General features: G+C 49.2%; 1 protein-coding gene across 5 annotated transcripts in view; it reads left to right on the top strand.

Annotated features, from left to right (window-relative positions):
* Positions 1-338: 338 nt before the first annotated feature.
* The window catches only part of Tbc1d14 (TBC1 domain family member 14), a 94447-nt gene continuing 74578 nt past the window's right edge, over positions 339-20207 (top strand). Inside the window, exons 1-3 of one of the 5 annotated variants that reach the window (XM_028882333.2) lie at positions 339-583; positions 1669-1723; positions 15371-16109. In XM_028882333.2, the coding sequence (XP_028738166.2) occupies positions 569-583; positions 1669-1723; positions 15371-16109 (809 nt within the window). In that variant the 5' untranslated portion in view covers positions 339-568. Of the gene's footprint in view, positions 584-1668; positions 1724-3930; positions 3990-13007; positions 13262-15370; positions 16110-20207 lie in introns of those variants that run through there. The other 4 variants (XM_028882335.2, XM_037208880.1, XM_037208881.1 and 1 more) reach the window with 4 other exon arrangements.

The raw sequence follows: 20207 nt of genomic DNA, 5'->3' as shown, positions 1-20207 counted from the left end.
ACAGAACGAGTTCCAGGACACCCAGGAAACAAAACAAACAAACAAGCAAGAAGGAAAATCTAGTTGATAAGCCGTGTGTCAGAGGCCAAGTACCACTGCTTACAGTGAGGTATGGTGGGTTTCGGTGGCCCCTCTGGCTGCCTAATGCTGTTCTGTTGGCGCTCTGCCTGCCTCAGGTTGCTGACCACCAGCTCAACTAGCAATTCCTGCCTCTTTTTTTCTTGAACAATTTTAAGAACCAACCAGAGACATCCAGATTTTAAGCGGTGTGTCCTAAAAATGGGAACTGTGGTCTCCATGGTGAAGGAGGTAACATTCCAACAGAATGGAGAGGGGAAGGATTGGCTTTTAGAAAGGTCCAAGGGCCCTCAGACCGAAGAAGCTGGAGAGAACCAGCAGAGTCCCAGTGTGGCATGTGAACATGTTGTTACTGTAACCACACCATGTCAGGAGCCAGTGGTGTGGGGGACAGGATGGGGCTGGGCAGGACCTGGGGACAAAAGAATCGAGCTGTGTGTGACACCTAGGCTGAGTGGCTTCACCTCCAAGCCCTGTCTTCCCCTGTAAGATGTGGGACACTGAGGTAAGCTTGGCAGGTTGTGGAGATTGACTTCTGTCACAGAGGTGAGGTGCTAGCCAATGCCAGGGATGACTCCAGGTAAAGACAGCTGTGGATGTGACTCATTCATACAGCTCATGAATTGGCGGGATTCATGGGGTTTGTGGGTATGATTCAGGAAATGAGATCTCTGTATCTTTGGAAGGGAGGTTAGAGGGTCCTAATAGAACAGTTATTTTAGTGCTGACCACCCATCACCTGACTGAGGATTCTCCATCCTTCTCTCAGGACCCACTTTCTCCCTGTTAAGTCGGAGGGTTGGCCTGTTGGGCTGATGAGGACCCTCCTGGAGCTTCATCTGGCTAGATAACCATTTTCCTTATAAGAGGTTGTGGCCACAAATTGCAGAGAGCTGCATCTGTCTGTCCCAAGAGCTCCATGAAAGCAGTTGTGGGCTGTGTGTCCTGGATGTACAACTGGTGCAGAGAGATGGTTTCTATGGATACTGGACATCCTGAGGCATTTCTGCTTCTCTAAAGAGATACCAGAACACACGGAGGTCATCCCTGGCAAGGTCTCTTCCCCCCGATGCTGATTGGCCAGCAATCTTTGTCCATATTATATTGTTAGGGTGGGTGGGATGGTTCGAGGATGGTTTCAAGAATGCTGGAAACTGATAAAATGGGATAATTTCACTTCATGTATGACCATTGCTTTATCTGTTCTGACTTGTTCAATCCTTGAAACAATGTGGGAAAGGGAGAGGCTATGTGCTTTCCAAGGTGGAGGTAGGGAGGGGATGGGGAGAGAATCTGAGGAGTTAGCCAGCCAGAGTCTCCAAGGAGCTGGTACTTCTGTCCACAAGTGAAAGGTTTACAGCCATCGAAGAAACCATGCACAGGGGCAGCCCCGGAGACCTCCAGCAGAGCCAGTAGAGGAAGAGGTGGAACAGCTTCCCTGGGGTAGTTCTGGTGTTGTTGCATGGAGGGCTATCAACTTGACAGGGTTGTTTTCTCTGTATCTGGGAGCTGGACATGTCAGGTTCTTGGGGGGAGGTGGCTAGAAGTAACCACACGCCTTAATGCCATTGACTATGGTTTTTGTTTCAGACTCAAGTTACAATGAGGCTTTATCTAGACCACTTCTGGGCACAGATGACAAAAGGTGAGACCGTAGGTCAAATCAAAGGTATGGGAAGTGATGATGAGTCCCCAGGGAGACACCAGTTCTGGCACCAGGTTGGTGAGGGTGAGGCAAAGTCAGACAGAGGGTGCCAACTGCAAACCTGTGCACCACAAAGAGTTTCTGACTCTGGAAACAGGACAATGGTCCCTTGTCATTACAAGGTTTTTAAACTCTGAGACTCACCATTAGGGCTGGTAGGTGAGGAGTCACAAGGACTCCTGTGCAAGAGGACATACTGATCCAATGTGTTAAGAGTGTGAGTTGGTACTGAGGCAAGTCTCTGCTTTCCAGTTGGTGTTTAAGTCCAGCTGTGAGGGCACCAACAGGTGTGATGAAAACCTGGCATTGTTCTCTCTTAAAACTGCCAGCAACTTAAGCACCTTACAGATTTCTATTGTGCACCGAATACTGAGAGATGCGTTGCAAGTCTCTCAGCTCTCTGCATGCCACCAAAAGATTGCCTGTTTAAGCCTCCACCCTCCTGCCATTGTAAATGGGAGCTAAGAACAATTACAGCCATGATCCAGGGAGGAAAGCGAAGCCAGGGGTCTAGCAAGACTTTCAAATAGCCTGTAGGCACCACTGGGCTCCAAGAATGGCTGCAGTCTGAAGTTCCACAATCCAGCCATCTCCCTGCTTGGGTGGTCCTCATTCCCAATAGCAGCCAGTGCTGTTAGGCTTATGGGGCTGAAAACTTCTTGGGTAGGTGTCTTCCTGTTCATCTAATGGGCACAAGGCTGGGTTTACTTAGCTCAGGGCTCTGGAGTGATGGGCTGAGAGCCTCATTCTCATGGCCTCAGGTGACTGTGTGAGATATAAACACTGCTTCCTTGTGAACCAGCACAGGTCGTGGGGAAGTTTAAAAGTCACAACACATAAGCTGACCCAAGACACTCAGATATAGCCAGGCACCTCAGTCTGCTGTTTCTTCCTCTCCTCCCCGCTCACGTTTGGAGCTGAACTCAGGGCACTGAGCTATTCCCTAGCCTCTTTCTGTCTTCTTTCATCCCGAGGGATGGCGTGCATTTGAGCCTCAGTCTTGTGAAGTGCTTCCTCTGCACTGTATTCAGATTTGCGAAAATATTTAAAGATGTTTAACAAAGTTGTACAGGGGTTGGACCATCACCTAATGTTTTGAAATGAATGAAATGAAAGCAGGAGGGGTGGGACATTCCTGTAATCCCAGCACTGGGGAGGTAGAGGCAGGAGGATCAGAAGTTCAAAGTCATCTTTTTCTAGGTTGCAACTTTGAGGCTAGCATGAACTAAGAACTGTAACCAAGACAAATGAATCTCCTCCTGCATGCCTCCAGGTGTCTGCCAGGGCAGGGAGGTTACTCTTCCTGTAGACCTATGATGGTTCAAGCCTTCCTAAAGACTGAGCTGTAGTCAGGCTTTGGGATTTGTTTTTGCTAATTCCTCAGACTCTAACAATCCCTAGAATAAACATAAGTAATTCTGAGTATTACTTATGAGAGTATATACTCTCAGTATGAATCCAACAAACACTCATGTCTCTACAGTACTCCAGGCTCAGGAAACAGTGAGCTAAGATTTCAGGAAGCGAAATGGGATTCAGTGACCTGGAGGGAGATGTCCTCTACAGGCACCTGACTTCCTTCTAGGTTTAGCAGACTTCTACCCTATGAATTGGATTTGTTCATAAATTGTATCTGCCTAGTTTTTGCTACTTAAAAACAAAAACAAAACAAACAAAACCTGTATATAAAGCTGGATGTGGTGGCACACACCTTTAATCCTAGCACTCAAGAGGCACTGAGTCCCAGGCCCAGAGTGGGATGCAGTCTAGTGAGACCCCGTCTAGTTCCTAAACGAGTCCATTACACAGCTTTCAAAACACACGAATGAACCCTGTTCATCACCTCCCGAGGACCCACCCGCCTGCTGGGTTTGGGGTACTAAAATATTAAAGTGAAGACAAAAGTTTGGAAACACAGCGCTAGGCACTAAGTGCAATGAGTCGGTGATCAGAAATGCCCGTTTCACAGATGAAGTGGCTAAGGCTGTGCCGTGAAGGCGTTCCGAGGTCACAGATCCATACCCAGGGTTCAGGTGTCCCCTTACACACGCCCGTGGGCCTTGCGAAGATGCCCCCAGCTGCTGGACAGGGGCACCCCATCGATGCGCTCCGCCGTTCGGCTCCCCATGCCTGGCCCAGCCCCATGCGCTTCTTCCCCCTCCCTCTGCTTCCCACTTCCAAGATGGCCGCGGGCGGAGCTGACCAGGTAAGGGACCCGGCCCGGGCTTCTGCAGTGCCAGTGTGGACACTGTGACTCCCTCAGGGCTTCCCTCGCACCTCCACTTGGGCCTGGAGACAGAAAAAGGTCGGGGACACAATTCCTGAAACCCAGGGCGGATGCTTGGGTAGGCCGGAGGAGCGGTGCCAGTGAGCGTCTGGCTTTCAGCTCAGCGGAGGCGCGGCGGGGGACGAGAGCCCGGGCGGAAGAGCGGTGGAGGACTGGTGGGGGCGTGGCTAGGGAGCGTGGGGGTGTGGCTAGGGAGCCTGGGGCGTGGCAACCCGGCTGTCCCAGGGAGTGTGACTAGGGTGGACGGCGGGACCGGAAGAGCGGAGGGCACGGCTCGTGAGCTCTCGCGGGGCGTGTCTATGGAGCACGGGGCGTGGCGGTGCTCTTGAGGCCCCGAGCCGGGTGTTTGAAGTTGGGTGTTGGGTTGCAGAGGCCGGGTGGAAGAGCTGCGGAGGCGGGATGGGGGCGTGGCTATGGAGCGCGGGGCGGGGCGGGGGCGGGGCCTAGTGCCAGCCGCTTTGAGCGGCGGGCGGCTGGCAGGCAAGCACCTGCTGCCGCCGAGAGCGTCTCCGGTGTCCATAGCTTCCTCGCCCAGCAAGTTGCGGGCCCCACGGGGCCTGGGCTGCGGGCCACGGGCCCGGAGATGGCGTTGGAGCTGCGGTAGCTCGGGTACTGAGGGCCTCTGCGGGGTCAGGCTGAGAGGTTGAGGAGGGCTGGCGAGAGCCGCTGCCACCTGCTGCTGCTGCTGCTGCGTGGCCCGGAGCGGCCAGGAGCGGTCAGGCTCCTGAGAGGGGGGCGGGTGGGAGGGCTGGTGTCCGGCTGGTGTGTGCGCGCGACTGCCCTCGGCCAGAGCCTGTCGTGACTTGTGCCTTTTCCACAACTTAGTGAAAAGTTTTCTCCCCAGATGCCGTGCTGTGAGCCACAGAGGAGTCTTGCCCTGAGCGTCCGGAGCCAGCGTCCTCCTCAGACTCTTGTCGTGTTTAGATCTCTGCCCTTAGTCCTCCTCAGACCCCTGTGGTATTCTGATCTCTGTCCTCCTCAAACCCCTCTCTTTAGAGCCTAGGCCTCCTCAGACCCCTGGCATGTTCATATTGGGTCCTCGGATCCCTGGTGTGTCTCGAATCTTCTTCCTCCTATGACCCCCTTTTCCAGAACTTGGAGAAGTTTTCTCAGACACGAGGCTGTGACTGGCTCATCTGACTTGCCTGAGGCTGTGGGTTGCAAATGAGTCTGCCCTGGGCATCAGGAACCTGAATCCTCCTTGGACCCCTGAGCTGTTCAGACCTTTGTTCTCCTCAGTCCTTCCTCCTCAGCCCTTTGTGGTGTATTCATTCATATCTTCTTCCTCCTCCTACCGAGTTCTCCTCAGACTGCCAAACCTCTTCCTTAAATCTCCTGACCCACTCTTTCCTCTCCCCTCCTGGGCCTCCTTACCTTGGTCCTTGGGCTGCAGAAGGTCATCCAGGTAGGGACCCTAGACCCCACTCTCCTCAGACCCCTATTCCCGGGGCTATGTCCTTCTCAGATCTTCCACTCTCGGACTGTAGGACTCATTTTCTCTCTAGAGACCCTCAGTATTGGGCAGATTGGTAGGCTAGAGGAACAAGCTGATGTCTGCCCCTAAACCCCCCCCCCCCAGGATCTTGTCAACCCTGCAGGGGCTTGGCTAGTTTTCTAGAGGGTGCTAGCCAGCACAGACTGCTGAGCCACAATGAAGTTGGGAATGTCAGAGATATCTCCTGACTGGGCCTAGTGAAACTCAAAACTGCCTCTGTCTTATAGATGGGACCTTTATCTCCCAGGTGGAATTAGAAGTTTTGTTCTAGAAGATTCTGTATGTACTACTGCAGTTTGTCACTTCTGGAGGCCCTGGCTATCCTATGATTACTTCATGTTGGCTGGTTGAGGAGGGAGTCCTGGTGTTTGGGGGCTCTCCCCGGCACCCTCATCTGCAAGAGGTTAGCACCTTGGCGGCTTCTTTGGAGGATGGGTTGCTTGTGGCTGTTGGCAGCTCCGTTAAAGGGACTGGGCTAGCTTTTGTAGCAGTCTTGACACACTTCTGTGCCAGCGCCAAACTAAGTCTCAGGTTTGGTACTGCTTCTCCCCTCCCCCAGCTCTTTCACTGCCTGCTTTGTTGTATGGGTTTGACCCATTGAGATCTGCACTCCATGATCCTGATAAGACCCAGCTGTGATGAGAACCTGGCATATGCCTGCTGCTTAGGGTTGTCAGGTGCACTCTTCTGGAACGTTAAAAGGAGGTGTGACAATGGAAGATGAGGTGAGAGAGACAGAGGTAGGTAGAGACGGAGGCTGGCATATCACAAGACAAGGCTCTGCTCACCCTGCTGTCCTCAGTGGCCCCAGCAGGCCCTGGTGTGTGTTTGCTTAGCACTTCTCTTACATGAGTTAGGCTTGCTTTCTTTGGGGGCAGCAGAGTTTTTATACTCTGCCCTCAGCCCATCTCCTCACATTCAGCAACTCCCTTGGCTCCTGGGGATCTGTGTCTCTTTAGCACCCTCAGTTAGCCCTGGCCCTGTTATACAGAGAGTGAGTTCCCTGTCTCCCACCTTGGCTTCCCCTCCTCCACCAGGACCAGTTCTCTCCTTGTGTAAGCCTCTCTAACAGTCGGTAGGACATGACTTCAGGGGGCCTTGCCTTAAAGTCTGACTCCCCATGGCTTAGAGACCCTTAACTTTCGTATTCTCGGCCTCAGCACTGAGCATACTTGCCACATGATGTGGGGTCCTGAGACCTTGGAGAGGATTGTCAGAATAGACATACATAAAAGAGTTTAGGAAATTGAGTATGTATGGTCTCCCGACATTTGCTTTAGGATTGGATATAAACAAAGTGTCCTCAGCCAGGAGTATTGAGACTGTCGAGCTGGAAAGCTCTCAGAAGTAGATCGGTTTAACTAGTTTCATTTTTACTTGGGATAATTGAGGCCCAGAGTTCAGTCAGTGCCACATAGCATGTGTGAGGAGAGACGCTGCGCAGCCAGGCCCTGTGCACACAGAGTGCCTGTGTCTGGGCTTTCTTCCTTCCCTTTATTTGTATCTTTTTTTTTTTTTTTATATGCAGTTGGTGCTTTGCCTGCATGTGTATCTGTTTGAGGATGTTGGATTCTCTGGAACTCAAGTTAGACAGTTGTAGGCTGCTGTGTGGGTGCTAGGAATTGAACCCTGGTCTTTTGGAAGAGCAACCAGTGATCTTAACAGCTGATCTATCTCTCCAGCCCCCTGTGTCTGGACTTTCTAATGCAAAGATGTTAAAATAGTGGACCTGAGTTGGCTGTCCACCTCTGTGCCAAGAAGAATAACACTAGCCAAGATCTTCTAAGGCTTAGCTCATGCCAGGCATGGTTCTAAAGGCATTATGTGGCTTTCTTCCCCTAATCTTGCTAATTGCCTGGTAAGGTAGAGGCCAGTATTGACTTCATTTTGCAGTGGAACTGAGGCATGAAAAGTTAAATTAATTCAAGGTCACACAACTGGCCAGTGGAGGAGCTGGGATTTGATCCAGGAAGTCAACTCCAGAGTCTGTAGCTCCTCCCACATTACTTACTTTAAAACTATCTTGTAAAATTACATTCATTTACTTATTTGTGTGTGTGTGTGTGTGTGTGTGTGTATAGGTCTGAGGACAACTTTTAAGTCAGTTTTCTTCTATTCACGGTCTCGTGGATTGAACTCAGGTCTTTAGGCTTGGCAGCAAGCACTTTTACCAACTGATCCATCTCTCTGATTCTAAAAACTCTTATAAATTTTTATTATTGTTGTGTTTGCTGTGATGTGTGTGTGTGATTGAGCATGCCCATGCTGTGTGTGTAAAGGTTGGAGGACAACTTCTGGAGTCAGTTCTCTCTTTCTACCATTAGGAGGGTTCTAGGGATGGAATTCAAGTTGCTAGGCATCTGCAGCAAGTGCCTTTACCCACTGAACCATCTTGCTGTCCCTATTTTAAAAAGTTTTGGGGGCTGGAGAGATGGCTCAGCACTTATGAACATTTGTTGCTCTTAAAGAGGGCCCAGGTTCAATTCCCTACACTCCAGTTCTAGGGAATCCGGTGTGCTCTTCTGGCCTTAGTAGGCACCAGGCGCACACACCTGGTGCGCAGACATACATGGAGGCAAAATACTCATTCATATAAAATAATTTTAAAAATCCATTTCTATTGAAATCTAACATGTAAAATGGTAAAAGTTAGCTGGGTGGTGCTGGTGCATGCCTTTAATTCCAGCACTTGAGAGGCAGAGGCCTCAGTGAGTTCAAGGCCAGCCTAGTCTACAAAGTGAGTGCCGGGACAGCCAGGACTGTTATACAGAGGAACCCTGGAACTCCGTCTTGAAAAACCAAAAAAAAAAAAAAAAAGGTAAAAGTTGTTAAGCGTTCAGTTTACTGATTATCACAAAGTTCAGGACTTGTATTCTTAAGTATTTCAGCAGGTCATGTGTGGGGCTTTGATGTCATACCTGGCCTGAATCCAATTTCCCTTGTGCAACTTTGAGCAAATTGCTTTGCTTTGCTACATTTCGGTGTCTATGGCATACGTGGCATATTTGTGACTTGGTCATGTGGCCCCTCAAATGTACATCTCAGAGTGGTCTCTTTTGTTAAGAATTAAATACGTACGCCTTTACTCCCAGGACTCTGGAGGCAGCAGCAGGCAGATCAATATGAGTCTGAGGCCAGCATGGTCTACTTAGTGAGCTCCAGGCCAGCCAGGGGTACATAGTGAATTAAGGAGGTTAAATTATGTTGTATTTATGAAGGGGTCTGCATATCTTCCTGATGCATCAGTACTTCACAAGCATCTGTTAAGTCATTAAATGTAGCTGAAACATTTGGGAGAGGAAGGAACACTCCATGTGTTCCCTGTCCTTAATTTAAAGTATCTCATTTAGGCCTTTTAATCATGGCACCTGTGGCCCGTATAAGTTAAGAGTCTGTTCTTTAGAGCTTTGAGGGAACCTTTGGGACCCTCAACATTTTAATGCCACAAGCTTTGAAGCCTGCTGTGCTGAAATATGCATGGATGAAATTGTTCACCCAGAACGTGGGAACCTCAGGTAAGTTGCCATTCACCCTCCAGAGGAATGTATGAGTTTAGGGAATTGTTTTAGGACTGTTTTTGCGCGCTCCCCCCCACATCCCCCAATAACCCATCTAAAAAGAAAGACCTTTTATAATCGACTTCCATTCTGTATAGTGGCAGTGCAAAGAGGGAACAGCCTTCCAGGGGGCTGCTCCCACTCTTGCGTCAGATCCAGGGTAGCCTAACATACTGTTTTCTTATCCCTGGCCCTTAGTCTTGAGCTGAGGTGTGCTAGTGTATCTCTCGGTAGATGGCTGTGAAGGTTGAGCACCCAGCAGGCTCTGGTAGGTGGCTGCTCCTGTAAACTGGTAATGCTCTGGTACCTGAGACCTAGGACTCCTGATCCCTTTGTCTTTCCTGCCAGTCAGAACTTAAGGAGAAACTCGCCTCCTTAGTTCCTGTGGAGCTCTGTGCAGTGCAGGGAAATTCACACAAACGCACCACTCCTGTCTGTGGGTCTCCTTGGGGTTAGACCTTGCTCCTAGCCTTTCCTGAGCTAGTTTGTCATGAACAAATTGTGTTCTTGGCTGAGATGTAGTCTGGTGGAGCCACTGCTTCTGTGAGGATGCTAAAGGCCTCATCAGAACCCTGTGAAACCTGGGGGACCCCATGAGACTTTCTGAAGAATGCTGTGGATGCTAGATACAGAAGACTTGATGGGGCCTATTCAGCTTACAACAGAGCCTGGTCTGCATTGAGTGCTAGTTTTAAAGGTGTGATCCTCCTCTCCTGTACTGACTCTGTGATTTATGTGACTCCAGGCATGGCTGAGTAGAAACAAGCCATGGGTGCTTTGCCCTTAGAATAAGGACCTGGAAATCAGATAGAGCTGCGCTGAGGGGAGGTGTGGCAGCTAAAGTGGGTGTACTGTCCTGTCCTTTGATGGTCAGAGAGAACAGCAGTGTTCCCTTGCTGATGGTGCCAGGAAGCCCCTTTCCCCAGGAACATCCAGAGAGGAGCTGGGTCAGAAAGGCCTGCTTGGGTCCATATCCTTTATGTGAGGGGCGGTCCCCAGGAATGGTGCTAGGGCCTGTTCTGCAGCCACCAGGGAGGAGATTTTCTTCTTTGAGGACAAAACTAAATCATTTGGTCTAGGCTTCAGAATTTTTTTTTGGGGGGGGGTGAAGACTCTGGCCATGTTCTAAGTCTTGGATTTTGGGGAGGAGGAAATCACATGGTTGCTCTGGATTAGACAGTCTCACATAGCCCTCTCCATATCACTGGTAGAGTCTCTTCTTTGTCACTTGTCTTACACTAAGAACTGCCCTATGGGGTGATAGTTGGGCAGTTCCAGATGCTCAGGCAGTTTCCTCCTTGCTTCCTGCAGAGCATATGAAACTCACGTGGTCTTGCTATGCGGGTTAAAAACAGCCTTCCTCTTATGCCTGCTTCATATCTTGTGTGTTTTTCTCTAGTCCGGAAAGTGGTGACTAATCACCGTTTACCCTGCGTTTTGTGCCTCTTCTGGCAGTATGCTTCTTCCTCCCTAGATGGGCTCAGCCAGTGCCCGAGTCTGCCCAGGCTAGAGTGGTTGCTGCAGGCAGATTGTGTGGCTCTGGTGTTACTCACATAGATGTCATAAAATGAACATAGGGACATTGTTTCCTTTTGCTGACTTTCTGGATGGTGGTTCCCACTGTCAGATCTGCATGTAACCTGTGTTACTGGGTGGGTTGCCCAGTTACCAAGACTCAGTGGGATTTTCCTACTTGTATTGCTCCTGCTAAATGCTTCTTAGATATAACCCAGATTTCAGTTGAATGTGCACGCATGGGACCGTCCTGGAAACCTTCCCACTTGAGGACTTGGCTGTTAGTAATTAATTCAGCACGTACTTTTTAAAATCCTTAATCCATGGTAGGCATGTGGCCAGACACTGAAATCCAGAAGTGAGTAGAGCTGTTCCTGCTCTGAAGTCTGGGAATCTGGTGGCAAGAAACAGGAAAATAGTTGTAGAATCCCATCATTTTAGGTAGGGTGTGGCAGAAGAGCATTAGAAAGAGCTCTACAGCTTCTTGAAGGGGCTTGCAAGGGTGGGGGTAGGGTTGGGGGAGCTGTGTAGAGGGGGGAGGTGGCTGGTGGGAACTCCCTGTGCCTCAACCCCTTGCTGGATTCCAAAGCCCCCGATGACCTTGCTGGCTGGAGCTCTTTGCTCCGCACAGCGGCCCCAGTTGGATTGCGTGTTGAAAGGTGGGGAAGACAGATGAGAGGAGGGCCTTTGAGTCTGCTTAGTGTGGGGATTTCTGGCTCAGTCTCAGTTTAGAAGGCATGTGACTAGGAGGCAGGCCACTTGCTGTAGGCCAGCTTCCAAAGTTCACCTACAGCCTCGTCTCAAAAGCATGCGCCTTGTTTGTGCAGCCTTCCCCTTTCTGGGGCACTGGCAGAAGGTGGGAGGCCCGGAGTGTGACCTCTGCTTTTATGGCATTGGTAGCACCAGGTCAAAGGGCTCAAGGACCAGGTAGCCTTGGCCCTTTGCAGAAGTTGTTTCTAGAGTATTGTCTTCATTAGGGTTACTAGTGCTGTGACAAAGCATCATGACCAAAAAGCAAGTTGGAGAAGAAAGGGTTTATTTGGCTTACACTTTCACATTGCTGTTCATTGTCGAAGAAATCAGGACAGGAACTCAAACAGGGCAGGAACCTGGAGGCAGGAGCTGATGAAGAGACCATGAAGGGGTGCTGTTTATTGGCCTGCTCCCCCTAGCTTGCTTAGCCTGCTTTCCAGGACCACCAGCCCAGGGATGGCATCATCCACAATGCGCTAGGCCCTCCTGCATCAATCACTAATTAAGAAAATGCCTTACATCTTATGGAGGCATTTCCTCATTTTAGATTCCCTCCTTTCAGATAACTATCGTTTGTGTGTCGACATCAGACCAGGCAGCACAAGTATGTTGCAAGCTGGAGCATTCTTTCCCCTTAGGCTTATTTCCTCAAAGACTGACACTGTGTTCCCGAGGCTTCATGAATCACCAGAGGCCTCAGAGTTCATCTTTTTTTTTTTCCCCCTGTAAGAGGCCTCAGGGTCAGGGAACACCTTGGCTCAGCTCAGAGCCCTGCTTTCTTCCCCACTTCTTGACTAGGTTTGGAGGAGGGACCTTGGAACCAGTTCTATGAACACGATGCCGCTGTCTGAATGAGATGGCTTCTCACCCCACAGGCAGCAGTAGGTACCTTATGTTTGCCCAGGTACAGACTTCTGTGCACTCTAGGAGCAGAATCTCTTGTTAACAGTTGAACAGCATCTCTTGGGGGCACTTTGGCCCGATGTGGCTAGAAAACAAAGATCTATGTCTATGGAGCAAGCACCTGTGAGGTCAGGTGGCCTGCTTCAGCACACCTCTTGTTCCTTTTGTCTTCAGACCAGCCTGTAGTATAGTATTGCCGAGGTTCATTGCTGGGGAGGCCGGAAGTTGAGGCTCAGAAAGGTTAAGCACCTCTCCTGAGGTCACCCCAGCTGGTAAGTGGCAGAGTCAGAATTTCAGCTGCGCATGTAAAGATTTCCTCTTTTGACCAAGGCTCTGTGCCAATTTGATCTGCTGGAGGCTGATGGTACTTTAATATCTAGTAACCTTTGCCTTTGACAAAGATTAGCTCTTAACTATGTGATAAAATGTTTTTTATTGTATTTTTGCTTTAGTTAAAGAGTGCAACTTCCAGTTGGCATATATTTGAATCTTTTTGTGATTCTTCCCCCCTCCCTCCCCCACCCCTCCAAGCTGAGGACCAGGAACCCAGGGCCTTGTGCTTGCTAGGCAAGCCTCTAACACTGAGCTAAATCCCCAACCCCTTGTGATTCTTATTCCTCTCTCTTTCAAGACAGGGTTTCTTTGTTTAGTCCTTTCTGTCCTGGAACTCACTTTGTAGATCTCAGGCTGGCCTCGAACTCAGAAGTCCACCTGCCTCTGCTCCCAAGTGCTGGGATTAAAGGTGTGGGCCACCACCGCCAGGCTGTGATTCTTGTTTCTTAACAACAGTTGGTTAGGTTTCCCCACAGCAGGAAACACAGAGATGGTGCTCGATGTCCTTGAGGCGTACATGGCTGCTGGACTCAGGGTGGACATCAGGGCAGTGCGAGCCATGAAAATGAAAAGGTGTTCAACTCCTGCTGAGGTGACGTCCAGATCCTTGTGGAGAATGAACCGACTTTTTGTCTGTAGGTTTAAAAACTTATTTTCAGCCTGTATATGATTTTGTTTCTGTAACAAACTAAATTTGCCTGTGTTTTTCTTGTGGTGTGGTGCACTGCGGTTCTAGCTTGTAAGAAAAATGGGTTATCAGTCAGTACAACTCTGGAGTTAAATGAACCTTCCTTTCAGGTCCGTAGTTTTCTGTGGCTCAGTCTATTTCTGAATTTCACCTTTCCATTCACTCCCTCCTGCTTCTATTTTTGTTCTTCGCTGCTCTGTCTGACTGACTCCTTCAGTTCCTGGGAGGGGGAGATTACTTCCCTTCCCCCTTTTTGTTTTTATCAGTTTGCTTGCTGCACTTAAGGAGACTGGCTTCCTGAGGGCTGCAGGAGGCTCTTTGTAGAAGCTAGGCTCCCCCCTAACAGATGAACTGCTGTGTCTGCTGTGCCTTGGAGCCTTCAGCAACTTCTTGTTTGATGGTAGCAGCTGCCACCCCCCCCCACCCCCAAGGTTGTCTGTAGTGGGGTTACAGTCCAGGAGTGGCCGGAGTCTGGAGTTCTGGTCCTTATGCTCTACTCTGTGGTCAGGTTACAGTGTACCATCTGATCTCTTTAGTTTTGACATTTTAAAAGAAAACAAGAAGGTAACCTTTCACAGGTGAGGGTTGACAATGTGCTAGGGACTGTGTTCCTCAGACTGAAATTTTCTCCTGGCTTGTGCCTGCCTCTTTGGCCAGAGAACTCTGGACATGGCTTTTGAGGTATGTGTGTGGCCAGTGCTTTAGACTCTTCTCTCAAGCATTGGTCTTTGCTTTTCTATTATTAACATATCTTCACTGAACTAGCCTCCTGTCCTGAGTTTAAGGAGCCTGTTCCAAGCCGATTAAAACTAGGCATGACCTTCCCTTCTGACCCCAAATTCTACCTCTCTAGCTAAGTCTGTCCTTGAACTGTTCTGAGTGCTTGACTTCTGTTGTAAAGGAATAGCATGCCCTGTCATGGACTTGAGTGAGCATGGTAGTGCTGTGGAAAGGTATGGCCAGTTGGGGTATACTTGGGCAGTCTTGCTGCAGATGGCATGTTTGTGTGTGTGTGTGTGTGTGTGTGTGTGTGTGTGTGTGTGTGTGTGTGTGTGTGTGTAATTCCCTCTGCCGTTTTTCTCTTACGAAGTAGTGAGACAGCATAAAAACCAAGCTAATGACTAGGATTGAGCCCATGGCTTTGCTCAGTCTATCTAGCCAAGTGCCATTGCTGAACTATATTTCCATCGCAGCCCTAATTCACATCTTTTGGTCAGAGGTATCCCATTTATAGTTTGTCCCCTGTGTTATCATTGTACCGCAGTGACAGAATGTCTGAGATAAACAACTTGTAAGAATGGAAGGCTTGTTTCAGAGATTTCTTCAGTCCATGTCCTTTGACCCTGTTGCTTTGGGCCCAGGGAAGCACACAATGTCATAATAGGAGCAGGTGAAGAATCCAGATTACTTCGTGGCATCCAGGAAACAAGGCAATCAAAAGGAAGGGCTTGGGGTCTAAATATGAACTTTAGGGGTATACCTCCAATGATCTAACTTCATCCATCCTCCTAAAGGCTCCACCATCCTCTGTTGCACGGCAGTCTTGGGACCAAGCATTCAACATGTGGGCATACAAGATCCAGATTGTAGCGTATTCCCACAAGAACATTTCCTTCCTACCCAGCACAGTTCTTGGGCTTCCATTGCTGGTCTGGATGCCAGAGATGTGACTGGGGTGATGGACCTGAGGATGACACTGGTTGCTTTCCCTAGGTGATCTTGTGTGTGGGTTATGCCTGGCTAGTTCATGTTGTGAGAATGTGTTCAAAACTCTTGTTCTGGGCCTCAGAACTTGAATGTATAGGACATTTTCTTTAATTCTTTTTGACATGGGTTATCACACAGGCTGGTTTCAAATTCACAAGCTTCATGCCTAAGTCTCCCAGCACTGGTTTTACAAGTGTGTGCTACCATGCACAACTTGTAGGACTCTTTCAAAGGCATCCTTTTTAGCAAGACAACCCAACCTTTGGAGCTGTGTGTCCAAAGATGCCCGAAGAATGGTATCTTTGGATTTATATACCCGTTTGTAATTTCCATGTCTGTATTTCTCTAGTTTCTTCTTGGACCAAGATGACTGATGGAAGCCTTTCCACCTCTATGAATGGTGTAGCATTGATGGGCATTCTAGATGGTCGGCCAGGAGATTCCCTTCAGGACCTGCAGCACCTGAGTGTTAAGACACCCATATCCCTTTCAGTGCCTGACTATGGACCCACACTAAAACTTGGTACTTTGGAAGATCAACACAGCCTTCAGTCAGTAGACTCAGGCATTCCTACCCTGGAGATTGGCAACCCGGAGCCTGTCCCCTGCAGTGTGGTCCACGTGAAGAGAAAGCAGTCTGAGTCAGAGGTCATCCCTGAGCGGGCCTTCCAGAGTGCGTGCCCCCTGCCGTCCTGTGCACCCTCGGCTCTCACCAGCAGTGAACAGGAGCAAGTTGTGCGGAAGTCTTCTACATTTCCCAGGACAGGCTATGACTCAGTGAAACTCTATAGCCCCACCTCCAAAGCCCTGAGCCGAAGTGACAATGTCTCTGTCTGCAGTGTGTCTAGTCTCGGCACAGAGCTGTCAACTACATTGTCGGTCAGCAATGAGGACATCTTGGACCTCATGGTCACAAGCAATTCCAGCGCCATTGTGACCCTAGAGAATGATGATGACCCACAGTTTATTGATGTCACTCTGAGCTCCATCAAGGAAACCAGTGACGTACAGCAGCAGGATTGTGTTGCTGAGACTGAGGAGGGGAAGAAATTGAAACTATTCCAGCCATTCAGTCACTTCTTTACAAGGTAACACTTTTGCTCTTTGGAGCAGAGCTAGGGCATCAGATGCAGACCTGTTGCCTTGTGCTTCCTGCTCTAACTGTAGTGTGTCTCCTGTGCATTATTAAGAGCTGTGTCCTACAGACAGGGGTGCCTTTCCCCTGTGCCTCAGAGTACCGTGGAGTAGCGTGTGTGGCCATGTCTGCTACTGAATCAGCTGGCTGGCTTCTCACTGCCATCTCCTGCTTCTGTGTCCTTGGCTCACTTGAACATTCTTTGTTGCTTCTTGGCCTCCTGCCTTTTGTGGGTGGGGTCGCCCACAGGTGGTTATTACCCTTACTTTGCCATTCACTAATTACTTCAGTTTCTTGGGTCAGACAAAAGGATGCTGTCGAGAGTAGTACCAGCATTAGCAACTCTGTTTCTAATACTTCTCCTAGTGGCAGACACTGGGGCTGGCATTTCTAAGTGCTCCAGTCATACTTCCAGGGCACCTGCCTGGGCCTTTTCATGTGTTCTGGCCTTGGCCCCGCTGTTGAGGCATGTGCCGTGGCCACCGTGCAGCCACACAATCCTTATTGTGTTGGTCCTGCCATGTGCACCCTTCCTTGAGTGCCCTTGTCACCCAGGTCCCCAACAAGCCTATTGGGCTTCCTGTGTGTCCTCTAGAGCCCTGGGAGGAGAGTTGCTTCCATTTTTGCTTCTTGTTTGTGTTGTTAGGCATTTATTTAGCAAGAGTCTGTCTAAGGTTCTGTTCTAGGCAGGTCATCTGGGAGTCACAGGGTGATAGACATGATCTTAGGTCACGAAGGCGGGTGAGTTAATAATCTGGGCTTGGGATACCCCAACCAGTTACAGAAACTGTGAGATGCTCTGCATAAGGGTGTGGAGACTGCAGATCATATGTATAGAACTATAATCAGCCCCATATTTTTTTCTTTGGAGGCTTTTGGCCCATGAGCTTGGCAGGTGGGATCATATAGCACATGTTTCTAGCAAGTCAGTGTTAGAATTTTCAGTTCTTGGTGTCAACCAGAGACATCTGGATCTGGGAACTTGTAGTAACCTAGAGTTCCCCAGTTGCTTCATCAGACAAATGTGGAGTGTCCCCCATCAGCCTAGGACCAGTCCTGAGTGAGTGGTCTTCACATGTCATGCAGTCTTCTGGGGACACCTTTGTTCGTGATGTGCCAGCTGGTGGGTACCCTGCACCTCCAGTGGAGTCCTGGTCACGGAACTTGGTATTCAGTGATTGCCTTCAGGAGCCCTCGGGAGCCCTTGTGTGTCAGAGTCCTTTTGAGGCATCCCGTGCTGGGGATCTCATCTGTGTAGCTGGCTGGTTCCTGTTCTCTTGGACGAGGGTTTGTAGTTTTCCAGAGTGCCTTATGTGATTCTTCAGACCAGTCTCAGAGGGGAAAGGGGAAAGGAGACAGGGATTCAGTCACTTAGGAGACAGGGATTCTTAGCAAACCGTTTTTGAAATGGAGGTGATGTAGCATAATGGGACCAGCTTGGTTTACAGGTCACATCCTAGCTATGTGACCTTGAACATCATTTACCCTCACTGAGGTTTCTGAATCCCTAGCAGAGTACTGAGACGGGGTACTGGGTGCCTGGTGTGTCATTGGCTCTCTTCACTCACCTCTGTTATCCCTGTCGTCAGGGTGTTTGCTGTCCTAGCTCATTTTCCCCAGGATTGGTTGTGGGATTAAGTGGGTTAATATGTGCAAGGCTTAGTGCAGATTCTAACACATGGATGATGTCTTCGTTAGGGTTCCTATTGCTGTGATGAAACACCATGGCCAAAAGCAAGTTGGGGAGGAAAGGGTTCATTTGGCTTACACTTCCACATCACTGTTCATCACTGAAGGAATTTAGGACAGGAACTCAAATAGGGCAGGATCCTGGAGGCAGGAGCTGATGTAGAGGCCATGGTGGTGGTGGTGGTGGTGGGGCTACTGCTTATTGGCTTGCTTAACATGACTCGATCAGCCTACTTTCTTGTAGATGGAGGTGCACCAGCCCAGGGATAGCACTACCCACAATGGGCTAGGTCCTCCCCAATCAGTCACTAATTAAGAAAATGCCCTACAGCTAGATATTATGGAGACATTTTCTTAATTGAGGTTCCCTCCTCTCAGCTGACTTTAGCTTGTGTCAAGTTGACATAAAACTATCCAGCACAGATGACTTTACATATCAGCTGTTAGGGGTGATCATGGCTGTCCCCTGATTTATTACTACCTTTGTCTTGTAGGGAGAAGGTCGAGTTGAGTTGTCTGTTGAGGCCTCTTCCCCTTTGGGGGAAATAGCTTCATTTTGCAGTTTCTGACCCTCTTATTCCTTGGTTCCTGCCTGTTTCTCTTTATCCAGCTCTGACACTGTTATAGGGAGCCACACTGAAGCAGGTGGGACATAAAAACAAATGAACCAAAGTGATATGGCAGTGCACTGAGCCTCGTGGTGCCCCTTCCCCTTTCTAGGGTCTCAAAGTCTTAGAGCAGAGCTCCGCCCTCGAGTTACTTTGAGGGACAGGGTCAGTGGGACACACACTGAACACGGACAAGTAAGTATAGCACAGAGAATGTTCAAGAATGCAGCCCAGAGCCTAGCCCAGGTGCTCAGAGTACTATAGACTGCAACAGTGTTTGTGCAGGGAGGACCAGGGCTAGAACTGATCCTATGGGGATCCCAGGCCAGGCCATACCATCTTATGCCTTGTCTGACCCCTCACGCTCCTGCATTCTGCTCTCTACAACCTCAGTGAGTTTATTATCTCTAAGCTGTGGAGAGATGTGTGTGGGTGGTATTGTGGGAAGCTGGTCTAGGAGAATATGGCTCCAGTTAGAGGAAGTAGTGGAGATGATCAGAGAGCTTCTGAACCTGACTTCTTGATGAGGTACCTACATGAGACAGGAACAGCGGAGCAATAGCTGTCCCATGGAACTGGTAGGCATAGCTACTATTTGTTCTTCCTCTACTTGCAGTAACATACACCTGTGTACCCAATTACTCTGAGCTGTAGACAGGTTCCTGCCTTCCTAGACATGGTGGGTGTTTTGGGAGGGTGGGCACTGCAGTTGGGAGCATTGGTTCAAGGCTCAGGTGGGCTATGTTTATTGTCAGCTCTCCTTCATAACTGTGTGACCTTCGACAGCTTTAATGGGGAAAAACAGCTCAAGTAAGTTCAAATAGCTAAGGCATCTAGTTTCCTGGGATTGCTTAAGTAGTAGCTTTTACTGGTTTGAGCAGACATATTTTGCTTCCTAACGCACTTGCGAGCTTTTGACCCCATACTATACATTCATTAGTAGAACCCATTACCCAGTAACTTAGAGCAGGATTTCTGCACCAGGCACTGTTTATGTTTGAGATGGATACTTCCCTGTGGGCAGCTGTTCTGTGTTGCAACTATCCTGACCTCTGCCCAATAGATACTGGCACCAGCCTCCAGTTGTGAAGACCAAAATGTCTCTAGACATTATTGCCACATATCCTGGGGGTGGAGGTGGGTGAAGGAGAGGAGGGAGAATCACCAACCTTTCAGATGCACTGGGCTAACAGGTTTTAACTGTTGGTACTTAATCACTTCCTCAAGGTCACTTGCTAGTGTCATTTGAGCAGAATCCTCAGTTTACATGGGAGAGCTGTGTTAAGGGATCCTGTGAATACAGTGTCGTAGAACCTACAGTAGAATTCAGTGGGTGAGGAATTCAGTAGCATGCCTGTGATGTGGCTGTTTTCTCAGGCGACGGGGCTGTTTTCCATGAAGCCAAGGGTTTAATCTGCTAATCCACGCCAGTCTAGGAAGTAGTAATTAGCTTTCCCTGCTTACATCTTCTGTCATGTGGCCTTTTATTAAGCTCTCAGAGGAGGTGATCACAGAGGGTCATTTGTTAAAAATGTCCATTTGAAGGCAAAGCAGCAAAACAAAAACAAACAACAAAAAGAAAAAAAGTAAAAGAAAGCCAGGCAGGAGGTGGTGGCACATGCCTTTAATCCCAGTACTCAGGAGTCAGAAGGCAGGTGGGTCTCTGACTTTGTCTACTAGTCACAGCCCTGGTCTACAGAGTGAGTTCTAGGACAGCCCAGGCTACACAGAGAAAGTCTGTCTCAAAAAAACAA

Source organism: Peromyscus leucopus, chromosome 10 (genome assembly GCF_004664715.2).
Source record: "Peromyscus leucopus breed LL Stock chromosome 10, UCI_PerLeu_2.1, whole genome shotgun sequence".
NCBI lineage: Eukaryota > Metazoa > Chordata > Mammalia > Rodentia > Cricetidae > Peromyscus > Peromyscus leucopus.
Note: the sequence above shows the minus strand (reverse complement) of the source record. Positions and strands in the feature narration are given on the sequence as shown.